Genomic DNA, 27,748 nt, shown 5'->3' on the forward strand with positions numbered 1-27,748 from the left:
GGTCACATGTATGACTTTGATTGTGTATGATTTGATTTGTGTATAATTTGATTTATGTGCGATTTGATGGTTTTCTGTCGTTTTGAGTTTGATTTCTGTGGCAGTGCAGTATTACTTGTTTACAATGAGAGTGGGTGCAGTTTTAAGGGGCCCCTGCTGCTTCATTATGATAAACACACCTTTCACCATACTTGCCAATGTCACAATTTGCTTGTGTTTGGGGATTTTAGGCCTTGTCCGATGATTAATGACTTACTTATATATGACTGCATAACAAAATTGGACTGATTATTCATTCCCCTCACCTTTTTCTTACTTGATCAGGCTTGGAAGAAGTTGGAGAGACCTGAGAGGACGAGGTTGTGCTTGTCATGACGTTTTACAGCCAGTAGAGGGAAATTTTCACCAAGGTAAGACTCAAAATGGCACACCCTCAGAGTGAATGATCAACCTCTAAAAACAAATATGTGTGTGGTCACCATGGTGTGAATGTAAAATGCAACAAAAAAACGAAAAAGACTTCAATCATTTCAAATTCCATGATAAGCGCTCAGTTATTTATTTTATTAGGTGGTTGGCAACGCCCACTAATAGCAAACCCTTCCAAAATGCCATGAACAGGATAATTTGTGAAGCCAACAAAATGGTGTAAGAAATCCAAACCATAACTTTAAACAATTCATTAAAAGGCAAAGGCCTTACAACCTTAGTGATTTAAGATTTCAATACAAAGTAAATATTAATTTCACGAAAATGAACACATGTAAGCATAACGTGTGTATCAAAATACTTGAAATGGAAGGGCATTTGGCTAGGCCTCCTTTAATTTATTGTCTTTCACATTCATTCTTACACACATTGCTCTAGTTCAAAGTATTCAATAATTTACATACCATTATTTGAAACTTTTTAAATCATATTCGCCCAGTTATCCAAGTTGTTTTAGATCAGAATATTGGCACTAAATGCTTTAATAAAAAAATAATGAGTCTGCATGAAGACTTACCTTTGGTCCCTCTAATAGCAGCCAAAAACTATAGGATATCATAGTTTATGTTTGACACTTGATGAAGTTTGATATCAAAGCCATTTGAGACATTGAGTCACTTGCACAAGTACTTCTTGCCCATCTTCATGATGTTGTGGTTTTGAAATCTTGCCTCTTGTAGCCTCTGTTCTATGTATGAACGTGTTTTAAACCAGTGAGCAGCATCATCGGATGACATGGTCTGTGTTTTCACCAATGCACACTCATTCATGCCCATCATCCATCCTGTTCACATCTCCATTGCTAACGTTCTCCCCCTCTCCATCCCCTATCGCCTCCACCCCCACCTCTTCCTCCCCTCTGTCTTCCTCCTTCTCTGGACGTGGTGGGGGCGGCTCCAGGACTGGAGGTGGGGACTGGCGAGGTAGGGGGATGGCCTCTCCCTTCTTGTCCAGCTCGGCCAGCTCTCGGGCAGAGCAGGTGGGGGTCGGGGTAGGGTAGGTGTGGTGGAAGGATTCATAGTCCACCTCGTAGAAGCCCTCCTCTAGGGAGAGCACAGGGGTGAAGCGCTCCCCCCACAGAACCTCTGAGTCTAGGTATGAGCTGCGCGCCTGGCATGTCATTCCTTGAGAGAGAGAGGGGGGCGGGAGACAGACATTAATGACATGAAATAGAGGATAGGAACTTGAAACGACTGTGTGATTGGGTATGATCTAAATGTTTTTTGTAAAATCCCTTGTCATGGAACTATCTTAAGACCTGGACCCAAGCTGGGTTGTTGTGCTTTGTGGATCTAATTAAGATTCACTATGCTTTGTCTTCCTGACTTTAAATGAGCTGTACTCCTTTCATTGTGCAAACATTTTAGCAGGGTTTCCAGGGTTGTATTAAAACAACTGAGACAAGAGAGTGAGACAAGATCTCATTGGGAAAAGGAAATAGGCTGACGAGTGGTTGTAATACAGAGATGTGCATCTTCTCTTTCAATCACACACGTGTACACACATCAAACGCACAGATGCAGAAACACACACAGATAAACACACACACAGATAAACAAACACACACCTTTCTGAATATTTATACGTGGATTGCCTATAAATAGCTTGTCAGCATTTTCATCCTCTGCTCAAGTGAACCTTGAAGAGCGACATCAATTACAGTACATATTATCCACAGGAATGAAGAAACAAACCGACAGACCATGCACAGCCAGTGCCAGGAGTATATCAAGGCAGACAGACCAATGTACACACACACACACACACATACACGCGCTGATATTAAGAGAAGTAAGGGGTTGCGGGTTGGATGATTCACAACCTTGTACTGTATCAAGTAATTTTTTTCAGCAGCCATTATTGTTAAGAGAATTTCTATCTCTAATTCAACCTAAGCTTGAATCATTACCAGAGGTTGTAAGGCTCTGGTTTTAATCATAAATGATTCAAGGTCCACAACCAGCAAGAATGATCTGTATATTTATTCATGGTGTCACGAGTTGCTAAGCCAGAACCCAGAAGCAGACCAGGACAAGGTAAGTTGAAACGAAGGTGAGTGTTTATTTACAAGTTCAAGAGTGATGCTGAATAATCCAGGGAACAGAGCGGGCGGCGTTGATTAGTTGTTGGGGGTGCAGTGGTTGATCCCATCCTGGGTCGGCAGCCGCCGACCACCAGGCAGAGGGTTGGATGAAGGTTCCGGACGGGTGACTGCAGATGGAACAAAACGGGGGTAAGTAAGCAACAAATCAACAAGGTGCAAAAACAACAAAACTAACGCTAGGCTCTAAGACTGATACTCTGGTAAACCTACTGTTCATGGCTAACGATCCGGCAGGGAATGGATGTTAGGCCAGAGCCTAAGAAGGGTGATGATCAGGACCAGGTGTGCAGATTGCTGATGGGATGCAGGTGCGGGAAATCAAGAGAGCTCCCGGAGCGTTCCAGAACCCTCGGGAAACTGGAGATCACGAACATAACAACTAGTCCACCGACAGGACCCGACTCAGACTGCCGGGATCGTTACAGTACCCCCCTCCGACGAACGCCACCGGGCGGACTCCCGGAGCGCCAGGATGGAGGCGGTAGAAGTCACTGATGAGGTCAGCATCTAGGACCTGTCGCCGCGGAATCCAACTCCTCTCTTCAGGACCATACCCCTCCCAGTCCACGAGATACTGGAAACCCCGGCCCCGCCGTCTGGAATCCATGATGCGACGCACCGTGTAGGCAGGACCACCTCCGATCATCCGAGGAGGAGGAGGAGGAGGCGGAGGAGGCAACAGAGGACTGAGGAAAACAGGCTTGAGGCAGGAGACATGAAAGGTGGGATGGACTCTGAGCGTCCTCGGGAGTTTGAGTCGAACTGCCACCCGGATTGATCACCTTCTCCACCACAAACGGACCAATGAACTCGGTAACAACTTCCTAGACTCAGTCCGTAAAGGAAGATCCCGTGTGGCCAACCAGACCCTATCTCCGATGGTGTAGGTGGGAGCGGGGATCCGGCGACGATTCGCCTGGAGCTGATACCGGTCCGAAACTCTAAGGAGTGCTCTTCTGGCCCGATGCCAGGTCCGGTGGCAACGACGAATATGGACCTGAACAGAAGGCACTGAGAGCTCCTTCTCCTGAGAAGGGAACAAGGGAGGTTGGTAGCCATACAGGCACTGGAAGGGAGACATCCCAGTGGCAGATGTAGGGAGAGTATTGTGGGCATACTCAACCCAAGGCAACTGAGAGACCCAGGAGGTGGGGTTGGAAGAGGCCAGACAGCGTAGCGTGGATTCCATCTTCTGGTTGGCTCTCTCCGCCTGACCATTAGATTGGGGGTGAAAACCAGATGTGAGACTGACTGTAGCTCCAATGGCCAAACAGAAGGACTTCCAGACAGCAGAGGTAAACTGAGGACCACGGTCGGAAACGATATCACTGGGCAACCCGTGGACCCTAAAAACCTCCCCTAACCAGGATCTCGGACATCTCCGAGGCAGAGGGAAGCTTGGCAATAGGCACAAAGTGGGCGAACTTGCTGAATCTGTCCACGATAGTCAGAACGACCGTGTTCCCCTCAGAAGCGGGCAACCCAGTGACAAAGTCCAGGGGCCAGATGCGACCATGGTCGCCGGGGAATAGGAAGGGGGTGAAGTAGTCAGAGCTGGGCCGATTGGTACTCTTATTCTGCGACACACTGGACAGGCAGCAACATAACCCCGAGTATCCTCGGCCATGGCAGGCCACCAAAAAGCGTCTGCGAAGAAACGCCATTGTCCGAGCCACGCCAGGGTGACAAGCCATCTTGCTGGCGTGGGACCATTTGAGGACAGCAGGACGAACCGACTCAGGCACAAACAACCGACCGGGTGGACCGTTACCGGGACCGGGCTGAGTCCGAAGGGCCGCCAGCACCTCCTCCTCAATCTTCCACATAACTGCTCCCACGACGCAGTTCGGGGAGAATTGTCTCGGTCTTGGACCCACTCTCCTCCGTCTTGGAGAACATCCGGGACAAGGCGTCCGCCTTGCCGTTCTTAGATCCAGGTCGAACGTCAGGGAAAACTTGAATCGTCCGAAAAACAACGCCCACCTGGCCTGACGGGAGTTGAGACGTTTAGCCGATTGCACGTAAGCAAGATTCTTGTGGTCAGTCCAGACAATAAACGGTTGCTCCGCCCCCTCCAACCAGTGGCGCCACTCCTCCAAGGCAAGTTTCACCGCGAGAAGCTCCCGGTTACCCACATCGTAATTCCTCTCCGCAGGCGAAAGGCGACGAGTAGTAGGCGCAGGGATGGAGTTTACTGTCCGTGGAGCATCGCTGCGACAGGATGGCGCCAACTCCCACATCAGACGCGTCCACTTCAACGGCGAACTGACGGGCCGTGTCCGGTTGAGAGAGAATCGGTGCGTTGGTGAATCGCCTCTTCAAATCCAGAAACGCTCGATCCGCCTCCGGATTCCACTTGAAGGTCCTGATACTGGAAGTCAAGGCAGTTAACGGAGCGGCCACCACGGCTGTAATCCCCGGATGAATCTGCGGTAGAAATTCGCAAACCCCAAAAATCTCTGGAGCTGCAATCTCGTACCGGGCTGGGCCCATTCCAGAACCGCTCTAACCTTCTCCTGGTCCATCCTAATCTCTCCCCTGGAGATGATGTACCCGAGAAAGGATGTCGTGTGGGCGTGAAACTTGCACTTCTCGGCCTTCACGAACAGGCGATTCTCCAACAATCGCTGCAGAACCTGCCGGACATGCTGGACGTGGTCGGAAGGTTCCTTCGAGAAGATCAGAATGTCATCCAGGTAAACAAACACAAAGAGACCGATCATATCTCTCAGGACGTCGTTCACCATACTCTGGAATACCGCTGGAGCATTGGTCAGTCCAAACGGCATCACCTGATACTCGAGTGACCCATCGGTGTATTGAAACCCGTCAACCACTCGTCCCCCTCTCTGATCCGGACCATGTGATACGCATTGCGTAGGTCTAGCTTGGTGAACACCGTAGCACCCTGTAAGGAGTCGAAGGCAGAACTCATCAAGGGGCAGGGGATACTTGTTCTTGACCGTGATGTCATTCAACCCCGATAATCAATACACGGTCGAAGAGAGCCATCCTTCTTACCCACAAAGAAGAATCCTGCCCCCAGGGGTGATGACGAGGGACGAACGAGACCAGCAGCTAGGGACTCCTTGATGTAGGTCTCCAAAGCCTCACGTTCAGGTCGGGAGATACTGTATAACCTTCCCTTGGGGTAGACAGCTCCAGGGAACAGGTTGATGGCACAATCATATGGTCGGTGGGGAGGGAGTGACAGAGCCTTCTGCTTACTGAAAACTTCCCCCAAATCGTGATATGTCTCGGGAACCAGGGACAAATCTGGGGGTTGAGCCTCAATCACCTGACTGGGAACCGAATGGGGGCAGGCAGTCTTGAGACAGTTAGCATGACAATCAAGGCTCCAACTCGTTACCTTGCCCGTCACCCAATCGAACGTGGGATTGTGTTCCTTCAGCCAGGGGTATCCAAGGACCAGAGGAACCTGGGAAGACGGCAGAATGAAGAATGAAATCATCTCAGAATGATTCCCGACAACCGCATCTTAACCGGTTCAGTCCTCATCGTGATACGTGCCAGACTACTGCCGTCCAGAGTGGTAGCTTCAATGGCTTCCGGCAATTGCTCCTTGGAAAGCCCCAGCTGTTCCACCAACTCGGCATCTAGAAAGCTTCCCATCGGCACCTGAATCGATAAAAGCGTTAATCGCTAAGCTCTGATTCCTGTTCATAAGGGTAGCCGGGAAACGGGGTCTGACAGAGGTATTGAGAGGTCGAAACTGGCTCGCTAAAAGTCCTCCCAACTTTAGCGAGCCGCGCAGTTTGACGACCCGACTGGAACCTGAGAAGCTGATCGGTTGGACGGAGCCCATTGCTTCTCCCTCCTTCGCTCTCGGACTCGATTATCCACCCGAATAGACAAGGCTACCAAGCTGTCCAGGTCACTAGACTCGGATAGGAGATCAACTCATCCTTGAGCTGCTCCGACAGACCCTGGTAAAGGCCGCTTGCAGAGCCTCCTCATTCCACCCACTCTCCACAGCCAACGTCTTGAACTCGATCACGAAGTCGGCCACGCTGCGAGTTCCTTGGCGAAGCGAAAACAGGCGCCTAGCTGCGTCCCTCCCTCGGACGGAATGGTCGAAGAGCTTCCTCATCTCGGCCGTGAACCCCTGGTATGAAGCCATGCAGGGATCCTGTCGTTCCCAAACGGCTGAAGCCCACTCCAGCGCTCGACCACGCAGCAACTCAATCACAAAGGCTATCCTAGCCTTGTCTGTGGCATAAGAGTAGGGCTGTAGATCGAACACTAATCCACACTGCATAAGGAAGGAACGGCATCTTCCCAGCTCCCCCTCATATTTATCCGGTGTCGGAACCTTGGGCTCACGGAAGGACACAGCTTCAGAAGCGGCAGGCGAGATGGGTGAAACCGGTAGTGGATCTTCCACCGGACACTTGCGTTGGTTCTGGACCTCCGTCAGACCGGTAGAAAGGTTCCGAACTGACAACGCGATCTCCTGTAGTACCGTGCTATGATGGCCCAACATCTTCTCCTGCTGGGTAATGGCATGGCGAACAGAGTCCAGGTCCGCTGGGTTCATTACTGGCCGGATCGTTCTGTCACGAGTTGCTAAGCCAGAACCCAGAAGCAGACCAGGACAAGGTAAGTTGAAACGAAGGTGAGTGTTTATTTACAAGTTCAAGAGTGATGCTGAATAATCCAGGGAACAGAGCGGGGCGGCGTTGATTAGTTGTTGGGGGGTGCAGTGGTTGATCCCATCCTGGGTCGGCAGCCGCCCGACCACCAGGCAGGGGTTGGATGAAGGTTCCCGGACGGGTGACTGCAGATGGAACAAAACGGGGGTAAGTAAGCAACAAATCAACAAGGTGCAAAAACAACAAAACTAACGCTAGGCTCTAAGACTGATACTCTGGTAAACCTACTGTTCATGGCTAACGATCCGGCAGGGGAATGGATGTTAGGCCAGAGCCTAAGAAGGGTGATGATCAGGACCAGGTGTGCAGATTGCTGATGGGATGCAGGTGCGGAAATCAAGAGAGCTCCCCGGAGCGTTCCAGAACCCTCGGGAAACTGGAGATCACGAACATAACAACTAGTCCACCGACAGGACCCGACTCAGACTGCCGGGATCGGTTACACATGGAGAGCTCTGGCGCCAAAACCCATACCCTCCTGTTTTATACCCCTTGACACACAAAGGCACTTTGCTCCGCCCACCTTTAGGAGGCTTTCTTAAACAGTTTCCACCTTTCTCCTTCATAATAATAATAATAATAATAATATGCCATTTAGCAGACGCTTTTATCCAAAGCGACTTAGTCATGCGTGCATACATTTTTGATCGAACCCACTACCTTGGCGTTACAAGCGCCATGCTCTACCAGCTGAGCTACAGAGGACCACCTTCACCCTGGAATGTTTAGTCCTGCCCCCCTCTGTTAGTGGTTTGATAATTCTAACACAGTTTACACATTTATACTGTATTTGGGGTGAAATCCTTTAGTCATTATTCTTAAAATACAAATTAATCTAACAATTATGTAAATGTATATCACTTAATTTGCATTGCACCTGCATCAAATTTATTAAATTATAATGATATAGCTGTGCTTCTTTGAATATAAACAGCCCACTGAATGAAGAAAAAATACAACTGGCAATTCAATGGTATCATGTCTAGAGTGGGATACCTACATACTGAGCCTGATGATGATGATCATTTTTAATATACAATCAACATACCAATTAGCCTATGTATTTTCATGAAGCATCTAGAAAAACGAAACAAAGCCTTTGAGCACCGTATGAGTTGAAAGTATGAATAAGAATAAGAGATAAACGCAGTTGTCACGCCTACTCCCGCTCTGGCGCACCGCGTCGCTGGTCTACTAACCACCGGTCCTGGTAACCCACATTACGCACACCTGCTCCCCATCGTTATGCACACCTGGACTTCATCAGTACCTTGATTCCTTCCCCTTTATTTAGCCCTCAGTAGCCTCAGTCTTCAGACAGTATTGGTTTTGTTTTTCATGCCCAGTGCGCGTCTCTTGTTTTGTATGTCTTCATGGTCTTCGTTATTAAACTCACCAACTGCACTTGCTGCCTGACTCCCTGCGTCTACGTTGCAGAAGCTCCCGTTCTCTAAGCACCTGAGATTAACAACAAACCAGTAAACTCTTTCCTACTTCAGGCAAATCCCACTTCAAGGCCTGATTGGGTTTACTTCCTGAGGGAAAAGAGAAAAACAACCAACTGCTGTCGATAGCTTTTAAAAATTCAAAACCGCATCAGATTTTAGTTTGTCCCCTTGACTAAACCGTCAATATTGACATGGGATACAGAGGAAAAACCAGCCCTTGCTGTGCGATGGATCAAAAGTTCCCCCTCTGTTAAACCAAAGTCTATATATTGAGTAGAATATCAAAAACAAATGTGAAGCAATAACACCCACCCAGTCTGCATCCTCATAAACAAAACTCTGTAAACCACCGCATTCTTATTGGCAGACTAAATAGCCTTGGTTTCTCTAATGACTGCTTCGCCTGGTTCACCAACTACTTCTCAGAGTTCAATGTGTCAAATCGGAGGGCCTGTTGTCTGGACCTATGGCAGTCTCTATGGGGGTGCCACAGGGTTCAATTCTCGGGCCGACTATTCTCTGTGTATATCAATGATGTCGCTCTTGCTGCTGGTGACGCTCGGATCCACCTCTATGCGGACGACACCATTTTGTATACATCTGGCCCTTCATTGGACACTGTGTTAACAAACCTCCAAACGAGCTTCAACGCCATACAACACTCCTTCCGTATCCTCCAACGGCTCTTAAACACTAGTAAAACTAAATGAATGCTCTTCAACCGAACGCTGCTTGCACCCGCCCACCCGACTAGAATCACTACTCTCGGCGGGTCTGACCTAGAGTATGTGGACAACTACAAATACCTAGGTGTCTGGTTAGACTATAAACTCTCCTTCCAGACTCACATTAAGCATCTCCAATCAAAAGTTAGATCTAGAATCGGCTTCCTATTTCGCAACAAAGCCTCCTTCACTCATGCTGCCAAACATGCCCTCGTAAAACGGACTATCCTACCGATCCTTGACTTGGGCGATGTCATTTACAAAATAGCCTCCAACACTCTACTCAGTAAATTGGATGTAGTCTATCACAGTGCCATCCGTTTTGTCACCAAAGCCCCATATACTACCCACCATTGTGACCTGTAAGCTCTTGTTGGCTGGCCCTCACTACATATTCGTCGCCAAACCCACTGACTCCAGGTCATCTATAAATCACTGCTAGGCAAATCCCCGTCTTATCTTAGCTCACTGGTGACCATAGCAACACCCACCCGTAGTCTGCGCTCCAGCAGGTATATCTCACTGGTCATCCCCAAAGCCAACACCTCCTTTGGCCGCCATTCCTTCCAGTTCTCTGCTGCCAATGACTGGAACGAACTGCAAAAATCTCTGAAGCTGGAGACTCTTATCTCCCTCACTAACTTTAAGCGTCAGTTGTCAGAGCAGCTTACCGATCACTGCACCTGTACACAGTCATTCTGAAATTAGCCCACCCAACTACCTCATCCCCATATTGTTATTTATTTTGCTCATTTGCACCCCAGTATCTCTATTTGCACATCATCTTTTGCACATCTATCATTCCAGTGTTAATTACGAAATTGTAACTATTTTTGCACTATGGCCTATTTATTTATTGCCTTACCTCTACAACTTACTACATTCGCACACACTGTATATTTTCTGTTGTATTTTTGACTTTATGTTTTGTTTACCCCATATGTAACTCTGTGTTGTTGTTTTTATCGCACTGCTTTGCTTTATCTTGCTTTATCTTGTTCTCAACTGGCTTACCTGGTTAAATAAAGGTGAAAAAAAAAGAAAGAAAAAAAAGACTGAAGGTAAATCACCTGCAGTGTGTCTTTGAATCAAAGCGACAGTAGTTCAGTTCACTGCCACCACCCACTCCTGGACTGAGAATCATTGCCGGTGGGAGGGATAAGGGAATTGGGTCGTTCCATGAAAAGAGTGCCTTTTGCATCCCTTTGACGTTTTAAGTATAAATTGTGGACCAATATAGAATTTTAAAAGCCTGTTATATTAAATGAAGTGCCCTTTAATATAGACCATATGGAAAATTCAATCAAACCTAATTTTAATATGACTAAAGGCTTGCTAAAGTGCCAAAATCCAGCATTTTGACATGTCTCTCTGTCAACCCTGTGTCACTTCTAGGAAGATTTTAACCCACAATCCCAAAATGTCTCCAAGTTTCACCATCATTGAAAGCCCTAGTTATTTTGTTGCTTTGACAAAGTCAATTCTGAAGATTACTATTTATTTCATATGATTAGTGATTCATTTATGTCTGTCCCTCATTTTAAGGTCAACCCTGTTACGTGAACTGAACTCTCGTTTTAATATGGTGAAACTATTCCTTTTTAAAAGAAACATTGAACACCTAATAGTCAAATCATATAGTAAAAGCAGGTGAGCTGGTTCTACTCTTTTTGGCCATTTTCTGCTGTTTTGTGGTGGAATACTGAACGGGTCGAACATAACACGTCAACCCTGTTACCCATATATAGACAGGCTAGAAATGTTTTAACAATTAAACATTTGTTGCATTCAATTGACACTCCCTGTTGCACAGAACAAGGGGATTTATGTCTGATTTAAGAAGAAATTGTAAACCCTGTTACGTTTAACCCTGTTACTTTATTTGGCACTTAATAGGCACTTACTATAGTATTTTTTTAATTTAACCTCTTGAGATGGGGAAACATGTTTTTTATTAAGTTGAACATGTGCTCTTTATGACAGAATTAGGTGAAATCAAATGTTTCTTTTGACCAAGTTACACTTCTCAAAAGGCACCAAATTGGTGGAACGACCCAATTCAATCACCATTCCGATCTGAATTCCCTCAACATCTTCTGCTCGTTTAATTTCCCAGAGGCTGTGCTATTGACAGGTCTGGGATTCTCCCACAAACACACAGACGGGCTTCCCTGGAGTCCCTCCCGCTTCTCACCAGGAGCCAGACTACACCAATAGAGGTTATTAGCATACAGGACAATGCTGTGGCCATTTAGGACAGTGTAATTGCAGTCCTTGTCAAGTGCATTCACAGCCGACGTTAATTGGTGTCTCCCAAGTGGCGCAGTGGTATAAGGCACTGCATCGCAGTGCTAGCTGTGCCACTAGAGATCCTGGTTTGAATCCAGGCTCTGTCGTAGGGCGGCTCACAATTGGCCCAGTGTCGTCCAGGGTAGGGGAGGGAATGGCCGGCAGGGATGTAGCTCAGTTGGTAGAGCATGGCGTTTGCAACGCCAGGGTTGTGGGTTCGATTCCCACGGGGGGCCAGTATGAAAAATAAATAAATAATGTATGCACTCACTAACTGTAAGTCGCTCTGGATAAGAGCGTCTGCTAAATGACTAAAATGTAAATGTAAGTCTTGAGTGATTCCTGTCGACTGCCTCCTCTTTATCCCACCAAGTGAATGAATGCTTATAAACAGGGTCACACACACATGCATTAGATTCTCATATTATAAGTTAAAATACCTGTAATTATAGTGTTATTAATGTTATTTTAATAATCATTTTCTACATCATTATGATTATAATACAAATTTATACAGGTAGAAGCTCGTAGGCACAGATCTATGATCAGCTTACCCTCCCCTAGTCCAAATCTTCATCATTAAGCAGGAAATGCAAATCTGACCTTAAATTAGAAGAACCCACCTGTGGCTTCCACCATGCCCTCCAGGATGACTACTACCTCAAACTCCTCTCTCTCCAGCTGTTCCTGTGAGATCTCCCAGAAGGGACTGCCCTCGTTGAACTCGTGACAGATGATGAGTGGCGACACCAGGAAGAGCCTGTCGTCCCCCGTATCGAAGCCCACATTGATATCCGTCTGGTTGAGCGGGATAAACTCCCCTTCCTTGGTCTGCTTGGAGCGGATCAGCTTGACCCGGATGGAGGCCTCCACAATGTGTGAGTTCCTCAGGTCTCCGACCCTGAACATCAGACACAGCTTGCTGTCCCTCACAGAGATCACCGCCTTGTGGGAGAACATGAGCGTCTCGGCTCGCTTCTTGGGCTGGGAGATCTTGACGAACATGCATCCCACCATGAAGGCATTGACGATGGAGCCCAGGATGGCCTGGACTAACAGCAGAAGAATCCCCTCTGGGCATTTATCAGTGATGACCCGATAGCCGTAGCCGATGGTGGTCTCCGTCTCGATGGAGAAGAGGAAGGCAGAGACGAAGCCGTTGAGGTTGTTGACGCAGGGGATCCAGTCTCCATCGTCAGTGTGGTCCAGGTCTCCGCGGATGTAGGCGATGAGCCACCAGATGAGACCGAAGAACACCCAGGTGGTTGTGTAGACCAGGGTGAACACCAGCAGGTTAAAGCGCCACTTCAGGTCCACCAGGGTAGTGAAGATGTCTGTCATGTAGCGGTATTTCTCGCGCACGTTGCCGTGATGCACGTTGCACTTGCCGTCCTTCTCCACGTATCGCTGCCGCCGTTTCCTCAGGGTGCCACCTGAACGGTTGGAACCTTTACCGCCCCCACCTTGCCTGCCGCCCACCACCATGGTCCGGTCTGTGGGCACCTGGGTGTTGTTCATGTGAAAGAAAGAAAGAAAGAAAGAAAGAAAGAAAGAAAGAAAGAAAGAAAGAAAGAAAGAAAGAAAGAAAGAAAGAAAGAAAGAAAGAGGTTAAATAAGATGGAGAGAAATGACTGTGTGATTTAACAAAATAAGTTATTGCTAAATTGATCACTTCCATCAAAACTTCTGTCACCTTGTTTTTGGGGGTATCCCATCTTGGTTTTGACAGCTTTTGGTCCTGTTTCTCCACATCCTGTCCAAAACGCCCTTTGAAGCAATTCATGGCCTCGAAGCTTTGGGCCACAGTCGCTGTTTCTGGCCCCAAACAGTACGCTTTCTAGCTGGAAAACATAAAAGCATATTTACATGAAAGATTATTCAAAGTCCACTGTGTAGCGGACTAGCGACAAACCTGTGACATTTCATGTCATTTCATGCCTACGTAAGCTTTTATGAACAGCTCTCCATATCAACTCCTTATTACTGTTCACCTCTGTCGGCCTGGGCAGGCGAGGTTCAGAGAAATTGTTAATTTCTGCCATTGATCAGCAACAAATTATGCTCAGAACCACTTCACAGTTTTAAATCCCACCTTCCCACATACAGTGCCTTGCAAAAGTATTCATCCCCCTTGGCGTTTTTCCTATTTTGTTGCATTACAACCTGGAATTAAAATTGATTTTTATTTGGATTTCATGTAATAGACAAAATAGTCCAAATTGGTGAAGTGAAATAAAAAAAATAACTTGTTTAAAAAAATTCAAATAAATAAATAACGGAAAAGTGGTGCGTGCATATGTATTCACCCCCTTTGCTATGAAGCCCCTAAATAAGATCTGGTGCAACCAATTACCTTCAGAAGTCACATAATTAGTTAAATAAAGTCCACCTGTGTGCAATCTAAGTGTCACATGATCTGTCACATGATCTCAGTATATATACACCTGTTCTGAAAGTCCCCAGAGTCTGCAACACCACTAAGCAAGGGGCACCACCAAGCAAGCGGCACCATGAAGACCAAGGAGCTCTCCAAACAGGTCAGGGACAAAGTTGGGGAGAAGTACAGATCAGGGTTGGGTTATAAAAAAATATCCTAAACTTTGAACATCCCACGGAGCACCATTGAATCCATTATTAAAAAATTGAAAGAATTTGGCACCACAACAAACCTGCCAAGAGAGGGCCGCCCACCAAAACTCACAGACCAGGCAAGGGGGGCATTAATCAGAGAGGCAACAAAGAGACCAAAGATAACCCTGAAGGAGCTGCAAAGCTCCACAGCGGAGATTGGAGTATCTGTCCATAGGACCACTTTAAGCCGTACACTCCACAGAGCTGGGCTTTACGGAAGAGTGGCCAGAAAAAAGCAATTTCTTAAAGAAAAAAATAAGCAAACACGTTTGGTGTTTGTCAAAAGGCATGTGGGAGACTCCCCAAACATATGGAAGAAGGTACTCTGGTCAGATGAGACTCAAATTGAGCTTTTGGCCATCAAGGAAAACGCTATGTCTGGCGCAAACAGTGGCGGTTTTACACGGAGGCCGGGGGAGGCCCGTGCCTCCCTGGAAATGTCCCTGGCCACCCCTGTGGCCCCCCCGTGCTGACCAAATAAAAAATTATGAATTTATAACTATTTTACACGCGAGCGCCAAAAGCGGAACTAATGCAACGCTCTACACGGCAACGTTCTACACGGGTAAATTAGAGTGGCGCACCGTTTTGCCAGACAGCACAACCGCCGTATCCTGTTGCTGTAGTGTATCTATATGATATATACGCTCGTAGCGTATGAGTGCCGCTGTGAGGAAAAAGAGATATAATGAACAATAAAACAACAAGCTTGAGCTTCTTAAGACACGGTGGGTTTATCTGTTCTCAATACCACCGGTAAAATGAATGGAGTTAGTCTGGTGTCCACATGAAGTTACGTGTGTAGACAAAGAGTCTGGTGTCCATATGAAGTTACATGTGTAGACAGAGACAGTCTGGTGTCCATATGAAGTTACATGTGTAGACAGAGACAGTCTGGTGCCCATATGAAGTTAAATGTGTAAACAAAGACAGTCTGGTGTCCATATGAAGTTACATGTGTAGACAGAGACAGTCTGGTGCCCATATGAAGTTAAATGTGTAAACAAAGACAGTCTGGTGTCCATATGAAGTTACATGTGTAGACAGAGACAGTCTGGTGCCCATATGAAGTTACATGTGTAGACAAAGAGTCTGGTGTCCATATGAAGTTACATGTGTAAACAGAGACGGTCTGGGGTCCATATGAAGTTAGATGTGTAGACAAAGACAGTCTGGTGTCCACATGAAGTTACATGTGTCTACTTAGATGAACCCACCGTGTCTTAAGAAGCTGAAGCTTGTTTTATTTTTCATTTTACATCATCTATCTTTTTTTCCTCACAGTACCAGTAGTTCCACACACTACTAGAGTGTATGTATGTTTGTATGTATGTATATATATCCCACCAATCCTCTCTCAAGAGGTTTTCAAAAAGGGGCAAACTCATGTCTCAAGACCTGCTTCTGTTGGTTCCCCTCTCCTGCCTGTAACTTTCCATCCACATCCCCAAAGTTTTGTGGCCCATTATGACATCACTCCATTAAGTGATTGCTGCATGTACTGCTCTAAGGAAACACTCTCTCTCTCTCTCTCTCTCTCTCTCTCTCTCTCTCTCTCTCTCTCTCTCTCTCTCTCTCTCTCTCTCTCTCTCTCTCGATAGATAGATAGATAGATAGATAGATAGATAGAGTTTATGATTTTATTCTTTTGAATTATCTCTGCCAAACATCTATGTACTACAAATCTTCAAGCTCCACAGATGTTTTATGGCATCCACTAAACCTCTTTAGATATTTGTAAATTATACAGTGTGATACCTTTCAACGAAAGTTTATTTTATTTTTTACCAACTATGATTTTTCCTTTTGAAAACAAGCAAAGCAAGAAAAAAAGAAACAAAATCACTCCAATCATTGCACACTTGTGTCGTTCAGACTTTGCAGGTCCAGCTTTGACATGATGATCTAACTAACACTAATATTGTAACTAATATTGTAACTGAAATATGTATGATCCTATGATGAGCGATTGCTTACTTCCCTTTCACTCTTAAAAAATTACTGAAAAAAATGTGTATAAAAAGGTATATGTAGTATATGTTTGTTTAGTGAGCATTCATGCTGTCATTTTTTCCTAATGTGAACTATGGTGGAAATGTGCTGTCCTAAATGGACTTGCCCATATATGTTGTAAAGCCTTTTTTTGTACACCTGCTCATCAACTGACAGTGAAGTACACAAAGACACAGACACACACACACACACACACACAGCTGTAATATTCTTGTTTTCATGTTGTTGCTGATATCCATCAGTGTTGTTCATATTGCTACATTGTGTTGACATGATTGTTGCTTTTAAACGAATGTTAACTTAATGTTTATTGTCTGCATCCTATTGGACTACTGGATGTTAATGTGTAACACGTTTCCCTGTTTATGTGCTTTAGCAATACTGTATGTCAATATGGTCATGCTAGTAAAGCCTCTTTTGAATTGAATTTCTTTTCTGATTTGGTTTATTTTACCTAAATGGATACAGGGTAGTGTGTTTTGTTTATAAATCACTCAAAGTTTTCTTTCTTAAAACAAAATGTGGAATCAACTGTCCACAGTAGTGGGGCTTCCATAAATAGGAAATGGCACATTGTTGTACCCTTTGTTGTATCCTGGAGTTTTGTTCACATTGAATATGAACCCTGTATTTGTACCCTGTACTTTTTAATTTTTTTAAATTAATTTATTTTTTCATTTTTATGGCACTATCTCTCTTGCATCTGCACTCTTGTACAAAATACGTGTTATAATAAATGTCATATGATTTTAAAGTAAAATAAAGTTTATAATCTTTGAATATCATGTGTTGCCAGTTTTTTTATGTGTGCCCCCCTGATTAAACACTGGCCCCTCCTTGGCCCCCCTAGTAAAATGTGTCTAGAACCGCCACTGGGCGCAAACCCAACACCTCTCATCACCCCGAGAACACCATCCCCACAGTGAAGCATGGTGGTGGCAGCATCATGCTGTGGGGATGTTTTTCATCGGCAGGGACTGGGAATGATGGATGGCGCTAAATACAGGGAAATTCTTGAGGGAAACCTGTTTCACCTCAATCCATTTGAGAATATATGGTATGACTTAAAGATTGCTGTACACCAGCGAAACCCATCCAACTTGAAGGAGCTGGAGCAGTTTTGCCTTGAAGAATGGGCAAAATTCCCAGTGGCTAGATGTTCCAAGCTTATAGATACATACCCCAAGAGACTTGCAGCTGTAATTGCTGCAAAAGGTGGCTCTACAAAGTATTGACTTTGGGGGGGGGGGGTGAATAGTTATGCACGCTCAAGTTCTGTTTTTTTTGTCTTATTTCTTGTTTGTTTCACCCCAAAAAATATTTTGCATCTTCAAAGTGGTAGGCATGTTGTGTAAATCAAATGATACAACCCCCCCCAAAATCCATTTTAATTCCAGGTTGTAAGGCAACAAAATAGGAAAAATGCCAAGGGGGGTGAATACTTTCGCAAGCCACTGTACACACTGGGGCACAAACACTGGGACACACACAGACACACGCACATACATATACACACCATGACCCTCTCTTTTTCATAGCTAACTACAGTGGGGAAAAAAAGTATTTAGTCAGCCACCAATTGTGCAAGTTCTCCCACTTAAAAAGATGAGAGAGGCCTGTAATTTTCATCATAGGTACAGGTCAACTATGACAGACAAAATGAGGAAAAAAATCCAGAAAATCACATTGTAGGATTTTTAATGAATTTATTTGCAAATTATGGTGGAAAATAAGTATTTGGTCAATAACAAAAGTTTCTCAATACTTTGTTATATACCCTTTGTTGGCAATGACACAGGTCAAACATTTTCTGTAAGTCTTCACAAGGTTTTCACACACTGTTGCTGGTATTTTGGCCATTCCTCCATGCAGATCTCCTCTAGAGCAGTGATGTTTTGGGGCTGTCGCTGGGCAACACGGACTTTCAACTCCCTCCAAAGATTTTCTATGGGGTTGAGATCTGGAGACTGGCTAGGCCACTCCAGGACCTTGAAATGCTTCTTACGAAGCCACTCCTTCGTTGCCCGGGCGGTGTGTTTGGGATCATTGTCATGCTGAAAGACCCAGCCACGTTTCATCTTCAATGCCCTTGCTGATGGAAGGAGGTTTTCACTCAAAATCTCACGATACATGGCCCCATTCATTCTTTCCTTTACACGGATCAGTCGTCCTGGTCCCTTTGCAGAAAAACAGCCCCAAAGCATGATGTTTCCACCCCCATGCTTCACAGTAGGTATGGTGTTCTTTGGATGCAACTCAGCATTATTTGTCCTCCAAACACGACGAGTTGAGTTTTTACCAAAAAGTTCTATTTTGGTTTTATCTGACCATATGACATTCTCCCAATCCTCTTCTGGATCATCCAAATGCACTCTAGCAAACTTCAGACGGGACTGGACATGTACTGGCTTAAGCAGGGGTACACGTCTCGCACTGCAGGATTTGAGTCCCTGGCGGCGTAGTGTGTTACTGATGGTAGGCTTTGTTACTTTGGTCCCAGCTCTCTGCAGGTCATTCACTAGGTCCCCCCGTGTGGTTCTGGGATTTTTGCTCACCGTTCTTGTGATCATTTTGACCCCACGGGGTGAGATCTTGCGTGGAGCCCCAGATCGAGGGAGATTATCAGTGGTCTTGTATGTCTTCCATTTCCTAATAATTGCTCCCACAGTTGATTTCTTCAAACCAAGCTGCTTACCTATTGCAGATTCAGTGTTCCCAGCCTGGTGCAGGTCTACAATTTTGTTTCTGGTGTCCTTTGACAGCTCTTTGGTCTTGGCCATAGTGGAGTTTGGAGTGTGACTGTTTGAAGTTGTGGACAGGTGTCTTTTATACTGATAACAAGTTCAAACAGGTGCCATTAATACAGGTAACGAGTGGAGGACAGAGGAGCCTCTTAAAGAAGAAGTTACAGGTCTGTGAGAGACAGAAATCTTGCTTGTTTGTAGGTGACCAAATACTTATTTTCCACCATAATTTGCAAATAAATTCATTAAAAATCCTACAATGTGATTTTCTGGAATTTTTTTCCTCAATTTGTCTGTCATAGTTGACGTGTACCTATGATGAAAATTACAGGCCTCTCTCATCTTTTTTAGTGGGAGAACTTGCACAATTGGTGGCTGACTAAATACTTTTTTCCCCCACTGTATGTGACTCCTGGCTCAGTGTAGAAAGGATAAAGTTAAACACTTTTAATTGAATCTGCCTCATTAGGTCTTTTGTCATCCTCCCAAATCGCTCCAGATCTACCCACCACCACGGTGTGTGACTTGCAAGATTCTAAAGATGAGAACGACTGAACTTTAGATGGGTTGTAGCCTACTGGAGATGTAGATGGGTTGTAGCCTACTGGAGATGTATATGTAGATGGGTTGTAGCCTACTGGAGATGTAGATGGGTTGTAGCCTACTGGAGATGTAGATGGTTTGTAGCCTACTGGAGATGTAGATGGTTTGTAGCCTACTGGAGATGTATATGTAGATGGGTTGAGCCTACTGGAGATGTAGATGGTTTGTAGCCTACTGGAGATGTAGATGGGTTGTAGCCTACTGGAGATGTAGATGGGTTGTAGCCTACTGGAGATGTATATGTAGATGGGTTGTAGCCTTTTGGAGATGTATATGTAGATGGGTTGTAGCCTACTGGAGATGTAGATGGGTTGTAGCCTACTGGAGATGTAGATGGATTGTAGCCTACTGGAGATGTAGATGTTTGTAGCCTACTGGAGATGTAGATGGCATGATCAGCAACATGAGACAAAGCTCAGTTAGTTGCACTGTGACTTGCAACGTCTGCCACCAACAAAACAAAACAAAACAACTCCGCTTCCTCATTAGTCTTTATTTACATTTTAGTCATTTAGCAGACGCGCTTATCCAGAGCGACTTACAGTTAAGTGAGTCCCACAACCCTGGCGTTGCAAACGCCATGCTCTACCAACTGAGCTACACGGGACATAGATTCCAGAGCTAATTACTGGTAACTAAAGGCAGTATAACAGATGTGATGTGAGAGGGAGCTTCAGGGTTACTAAGATAGACCAAGAATATTGCTCCATGGCCATGTGTTCCTTTGTATTGATAGGAGTTTCTGTTGTGAGCTGCTGGGATCAAAGCACCTAGTTCCAGTCTCCCGTGGTCAGTGTGGGGGAAGGGGAGGGGACAGGGCAGAAAGCCACACTCTCCCTCCCTCAGCAACACTCTCACAATCTCACTCACCTCATGTCAGCTCATTGCACTTCTGTTGTTATAAAGGTCTACAAGCAGCGCTTAAGAAAAACTAATGACAAGAGTGAGTGTGTGTCCAAGTGTGTCCGAGTGTGCGCGCGCGTGCGTGTTTGTGTGTGTATGTGTACGTGTGTGCATGTTGTGATGTCACGAGAGGCTGTGTCCTGGAGGGACGTTACATCCCCCTGAGATGGCTGCAAACCCAGACAGCTATGGCTCCATCTGCTGGTATGGTCGGGAACTCCAACCCTCTATGGCCAATCTTCCCACGCAGCTGAAACCAATCAGGAGCTGATGAGCTGAAGGTTTGTTGAAGGGAAGAGACACGGTCTCCAAGCTGGGCTCTCTGGAGGACAAGAGTGCTGCACGTCCACTTCCATGAGGAATATAAGGATTTGGAGATACTTACCTTGGGGAAATACTCACCTTTGGATATATGCACCCTGTGGAAATACGTGTGGGACATTTGGAAGGACGTTTTGCTGGGTTGGCCACTAGCTGCAACGTGGAATACAGTAAGACTGGGGAAAAGTTATTTGAGCGAGGGAGAGTTATGATTTTGGATGTGGAAGAGACCTCCCTGAACTGTTAACCCTTAAAGAGCCACCAGAGAACAGAATTGTGTTATACTTTCGTTAGTTTCCCAAGACCTTTAATAAAATCCTTGTTTTGGTTGAACCTGGTCTCCTTGCACTACTTGAGCAATCCCGCTGAAAGCTGTGTAGCCTCTCGTGACATCACAGATGGTGGAGAATACAGGCACGCTCAAGCGTTAATAGTGCATGTCAGAGGAGGATACCGAAGGTTTGATCACCCAGTTTTCCAAGTTGGCCGTAGGCTCCCCGCCGACTGAAATGGAGGACATATTGAAAGCCCTTGTTGCTGGCCAGCAAGCCCAGATGCAAGCAAACGTGGCTCTCTTGGAGGAGCAAAAGAAAGCCAACCTTCTGAAGGCAGAGGAATTGCAGTTGCAGAGACAGAGGGTGGTCCAAAATACCCGCCCAATAAAGGCAAGTGACTTTATATCTAAGATGGGAGCTACCGATGACATTGAGGCATACCTGCATGCATTTGAGGCCACGGCCACTAGGGAAGCCTGGCCCAAGCAACAGTGGGTTGGTCTGTTAGCCCCCTTTCTAACCGGGGAAGCGCTGAATGCTGTCCGGGACCTGGGCCCTGACCAGGTTACTGACTATGATGCCCTGAAGTCTGAGATCCTCAGCAGATATGGACTCACAAAGTTTGGTATGGCCCAGCGCTTTCACAGTTGGACCTTCCAACCAGACCAACCTCCTCGGGGCGCAGATGCATGAACTTGTCCGGATCGCAAGGAAATGGCTGGATCCGCAGAGGAATACAGCAGCGGCGGTGGTGGAGGCCGTTGTGGTGGATCGTTACCTCACGCGCCCTGCCTTATGAGGCAAAACGGTTCATCAGTCAACAGGCCTTGACCACGGCTGATCTGACCGTGGAAGCTGTGGAAAAGTACCAGGCCACAGCGGAGATGCTGAATGCTTCCCGAAAAGACCCCAGGAGGGCGGCCCCACCACAAATGGGAAGAACCCGTCCAAAGGACCCCAAGGTCTCGAACCCAGCCACGTCAGGACTTATCCCGGCTCCAGGGGGAGCCAGAAACCAGGCGGGTCCAAGAAGAGTACACCAGGAGGGGGAAACTCGACAGTGTTACCGGTGTGGGGAGATGGGACATATCTCCTGGCAGTGTGGGAAACCAGCCGATGAACCTATGCCCACTGCGGAGTCCTCCAGCTCAGCACCCACACACCGTTTTGCCTCGCTCTTGGGAGTCGTAGATGGCGGCCCAGATCGACCCCCACCTGCCCGGTAACTGTGAATCACCATGATGTGGAGGCCTTACTGGATTCTGGTAGCCGGGCCACCCTGGTGCGTAAGGGATTTGGTGGGCCCAACGTGTCTGACCCCCGGGGAAAGTCCTCCCAGTTTCCTGTGTCCATGGGGACACCAGAGAATACCCCATTACTGAACTTACAATGACCAGCACACGGGGAACCATACACACGACGGCGGGGGTGGTTGATTCCTCCCCGTCCCTGTCCCTAATTGGACGAGACTGCCCAGCCTTTTACCCACTCTGGAGAGAGTCTCAGGAGAGGATAACCCGAGTACCTCGGAAACGGAGAGGCAAGACTCATCCTGGGGAAGGCTCCGGTGCAATCCTCCGAGTTACTCACTCCCGCCCGGGCGCTGATAGGGATGGCAGGTGCCCAGACCGACACAGAGACGGAGCTACAGAATCTGGACAAAGAACTGTCTGGTCTGAAGGGGGACCGCTGAGAGGTATCGTTTGTTAAAGCAACAGTTAGACATGAAGACAGAAGAGTTAGATATCCTCCAGGCTAAACTCCAACAGAGCTCCTTCCTAAGCAACAGGAGGAGCTGGAGAGGCTGCGCAGGACCATCGAGGAGTGTGAGGAGACCCTGCGCAGTAGTAAGGGAGGTCCAGAAGAAGGCAGAGGAGAAGTACAAGGTGTTGGAGAACAAGATGAAGAATGCGGAGGCAGAGAGAGAGAAGGAACTGAAAGCTGCTCAACAGAAGCTAAACTCTGCTAAAACCAAGGCTGATGCGTTCAGTAAGAAACTCAAGGAGAGACAACAGGAGGCTGAGTCCCTGGTCCTAGAGGTGGAGGAGTTGAAGAGAGAGCAGGCTGGCAAGCACCACGGCAATGCGGACGCCTCTCCCGGCGTGATGCCTTCTTCGCTGCCTTTACCCCGACGAGGACGCCGGTCCCGAGGAGGGGGGATGTGTGATGTCACGAGAGGCTGTGTCCTGGAGGGACGTTACATCCCCCTGAGATGGCTGCAAACCCAGACAGCTATGGCTCCATCTGCTGGTATGGTCGGGAACTCCAACCCTCTATGGCCAATCTTCCCACGCAGCTGAAACCAATCAGGAGCTGATGAGCTGAAGGTTTGTTGAAGGGAAGAGACACGGTCTCCAAGCTGGGCTCTCTGGAGGACAAGAGTGCTGCACGTCCACTTCCATGAGGAATATAAGGATTTGGAGATACTTACCTTTGGGGAAATACTCACCTTTGGATATATGCACCTGTGGAAATACGTGTGGGACATTTGGAAGGACGTTTTGCTGGGTTGGCCACTAGCTGCAACGTGGAATACAGTAAGACTGGGGAAAAGTTATTTGAGCGAGGGAGAGTTATGATTTTGGATGTGGAAGAGACCTCCCTGAACTGTTAACCCTTAAAGAGCCACCAGAGAACAGAATTGTGTTATACTTTCGTTAGTTTCCCAAGACCTTTAATAAAATCCTTGTTTTGGTTGAACCTGGTCTCCTTGCACTACTTGAGCAATCCCGCTGAAAGCTGTGTAGCCTCTCGTGACATCACAATGTGTGTACCAGTGGAGGCTCCTCAGAGGAGGAAGGGGAGGACCATCTTACTCAGTGAATTTCAGAAAGAAAAAAATAATGAAACATTCAAAAATATATCCTTTTAGACAAAACTATACTAAATATATTCACGTCACCAAATACCTGATTTAAACACACTGTTTTGCAATGCGGCACAGGCACACCCTCCATACGAAGCCTTCGACCACATTTTCTGATCAAGCATAAATTGGCTTTTAAGGGCACAATTACACGGAAAGTTCAGCTAACAAGGACAACTACAAGGAGCTTGCAGAGGTAATTGCACGTTACGATGCTTTACTTGCTGATCATATGGACGTTTCTACTGTCTTCTCAGGGATGTCGAAATCAATTCAGAATGACTTGATCGCTTCCATCGCATCATCCATTAAAAGTGAGATTAAAAAGAGAGGTTGACAGCGCATGTTTTTCGTGCGCGCTCATGTAGGCTTTCCACTTTCCTCCAGTATTTATGCTATTTATCAAAGGTGATAACACATAATCACTCCGGACAGACAGCAAAAACTCATGACATAAATGTTGCAGCAGTCTAGGCTACACCTAAACATGAGAGATCTGACATGCTGTATGGGATGAAAATTAGATGTTTTTTCAGTCTGATCAACTGTAGGCTACTAATAATAGCAGCTGCATACAGCCTATGTGCGCTGTCCATCCGGTCAGGGTAAACTAATTGGTAATGTTATGTATTTATAGCCCATTTGTGTGTCAGTAGAAAATGTGAATGCGATCAAATTAGGTTTATATTCAAACTTGGGCTGGCTATGCTGCCTATACCTTTTCAATCCAAAAGAATTAACTGGAATTAATCAATCAACATAATAGTGATGACAGACTGTGAGTCCATTTTTTATGTGGCCTACAGTTGCATAGTCCTAGATGATGCAAACTGCATAAAGCAAGCTCAGCCCTGTGAGTTCTATTGTCTATCAGTTGTTGTCTCTGTGTCTGGGTAGAGGAAATCCCCCTCCTAATCTAGTCTAAATATAATTCATATGAACAAGTATAAGGTTGCTGCAGTTTGACAGGGTTTTCATCCCCCCCAGGGCCAGGTTTTTTTTCAAGAGTTTTTTTAAAACCATATGACCTGATTAGAAAAACTGGTCCCATCATGCCCATATAAAACCTTTTTACAACTGATGAATCATTGTCATACCCTGTAGGGTCCAGAGTATTCCTGGTTAGGTTACCAGAAAAGGAAGAACTCCAGGCCCCAGGGAGAAAACATTGCCCTAAGGCTTTATTCAGGAATGTTTCTTGGGCTACTTTGATGTGTCAAGTGGGCGAGATGCGCAGTCTGTGTTTGACTTTGTGAATTCTGAGATGTCTGAGTTTAACGTCATGGAGAAACTTGTTGCCCAAACCAATGATGGCGCTGCTGTAATGGAATGTATCTGCTATTTGTATTTCCAGCGAAGTCCCCTCCTGTTCCCTGATTTAAGAGGTGATGACCACTCCACTCTACTACCATTGTCAACTCTCACCTGACACATCTCATGTGCCCGCTCATCCACTGGTACATTGAATGTTTCCCCTCCAAGCACTGTGAGTACCACTATTAATTTTCTCTCATTACTGTATGTAGAGTCAATCACATACACAAGCACAATCACATTATTACACATCGATGATTTTACTCCTTGCTTGGACTAACTCATTCTTAGCTCTTTTGTCTAACTGTGTAGTGTATTGTGTTATTGTTTTTTGTCTTCCCAGTCAAATCCTGTCCTGCCTTCAGTGGAAGAGTTGAGCTCTTCTCCAACACCATTCATCCATGATGAGCCTGTCCTGCACTGAAGCCTATGAACACCTCAACCCCTGTCCGGCACTGAAGTCAAATCTCTGAACAACTCATGCCTCATACCCTCCTTCAATCACTGCTGTGATCCCTTTCCAACACTGTGTAAGTAGCCCTCTCATTTCCATCCTTCTAGATTTCTCTCTCTCAGCTCAGCAGTGTCATACCTTAAAACATTTTTACAGGGCACAGAGCTTCTGGAACAAAACACCCCAAAACTTTAAATGAATATATCTTAATTATAGAGTAGGGTGGCAAAGTAATGGTTGAGGGGCACATTGAAGGTGAAACGCTCAAGTCATCTTTCTTTTGAGCCACACTGCCCCCCATTCTATAAACTGCCGCCCACCATTTTATAATGAGCAAATAATTAATCATTACCAACTCTCAGCACATTTCTCTAATGACCCCTATTTGACAGCAGAGATTCATTAAGTCCCTCAGTGTAGATGTTGAGATGAAAACATTCTCTGCCACACACACACATACACACATACACACACTCCCGATTAAACGTATTTGAAGTTATACGCTTAAGACGATCAGCCTTCATTCCCCATGCACTGTCCAGTGGTAGAACACTGGCAGTAGGTGTGGTTGTGATGAGGAGTTGCCTGTTAGTCAGCAGCAAATGTGTGAAAGCTGAAAGCCATGTTAATGATGCAGGTCTCTGTGGGGTACGTGGCGGGAAGACAGGAGGACAGGAGGACAGGCAGAGACAGACGGAACACACTGGGAGGCCACAAATCAGCCACTGATCCATCTAGAGGTGCGCTCGCCTGACGGGAGAGGATTAAAGAGACAGGGGGACAACCTGCTGCCTACAGGTATGACTGGGAGGAGAGACGTTAGCCAAGGACTGGCAGGGGAGAGTGGGAGAGAGAGCGAGGGAATGAGGGAGAGGGAGAAGAAAAGAAACAGGGAGAGGGAAGTAGAGAAAGAGAGATAGGAAAGGGAAAGGAGAGAGGTAGAAAAACAAATGGGAGGGAAAATGAGAGGGAAAGAGAGAGGGACAGAGAGAAACGAGTAGTGTTGGACGGAGCAAACGGCAAGGGTGACCGAGTAGATTGGCGAGCAGATAGGTCGAGTAGAGGGTTTCAGGAAGGGCGATAACGAGAGAGAATAGTTTAATAGGGACAGAAAGAGAGGGATGGAGAGAAGGGGTTAATGGCTAGAAAGGAAATTACAGGTGTGGTTGGAAAGGTCAGAGAGGTGAGGCTAGAGGGAAGATGGTGACTGGTTGTAGAGGCTGGAACAGCCAGGTGTGAGGTGAATCGGTGAGTGTTAGGTCTAGTGTTGACACCAGTACCACTACTGCCAGTAGCAGTAGCAGTGGCCATGTCTGTGTGTGCTTTCTCAGGCTTCTCTCCAAGTTTGCCTTCTGACCACAGTAGCTTCCCTAGAGGCTGTCAACCAACATGGCTTCATCCTAATGACAGGACTGACCCCAGTGCAAAGCAGCCAGTCAGCATCTGCTTCCCTAGCACAGCTCCACTTGCACAGCGTGTCACAGCGCTAATGCCACCCAAAATAAAGAATAGTCCTGTCAGGGATAAGGGATGGAGGCCAGCCTGCTGGGATGAAATGTCATGTCACCAGTATGAAGAAAAGATGATGTCTCATTCTCTGTGTCGCCTTTGTGAGAATCTTGTCGAAAGCACCAGTGATTCTCTACTTTTTTCTTATTTTCTCACTCCATTTATCACTCTCCGCTGCTCCTCAGTCTCTTTCACTCATCTCTTTTCTCATTTCATCTGGGTTCTCATTTTGGCTCAGGATGATGAGGGTATAATGGCTTCATTGAAGAGTAATGCTTTATAATGAAATGACCCGTCCAGTACAAACTGAGAGCCACAGACAGACAGACAGACTTGTCCAGGACAGGGAGAGGATGCTTGAGCTCACTCCCCTCAGCCAATAAATTC

At 46.3% G+C, this 27,748-nt stretch overlaps 1 protein-coding gene across 2 annotated transcripts in view; it reads right to left on the reverse strand.

Annotated features, from left to right (window-relative positions):
* Positions 1–555: 555 nt before the first annotated feature.
* LOC121556064 (G protein-activated inward rectifier potassium channel 4-like) overlaps positions 556–27,748 on the reverse strand; it is a 33,727-nt gene continuing 6,534 nt past the window's right edge. For both annotated transcript variants that reach the window (XM_045226229.1, XM_045226228.1), the window contains exons 3-5: positions 13,422–13,569; positions 12,352–13,231; positions 556–1,613 (exon numbers count right to left, since the gene is read on the reverse strand). In XM_045226229.1, the coding sequence (XP_045082164.1) occupies positions 1,252–1,613; positions 12,352–13,231; positions 13,422–13,511 (1,332 nt within the window). In that variant the 5' untranslated portion in view covers positions 13,512–13,569 and the 3' untranslated portion in view covers positions 556–1,251. The remainder of the gene's footprint in view (positions 1,614–12,351; positions 13,232–13,421; positions 13,570–27,748) is intronic.

This window comes from Coregonus clupeaformis, chromosome 17 (assembly GCF_020615455.1).
Source record: "Coregonus clupeaformis isolate EN_2021a chromosome 17, ASM2061545v1, whole genome shotgun sequence".
NCBI classification, from domain to species: Eukaryota; Metazoa; Chordata; class Actinopteri; order Salmoniformes; family Salmonidae; genus Coregonus; species Coregonus clupeaformis.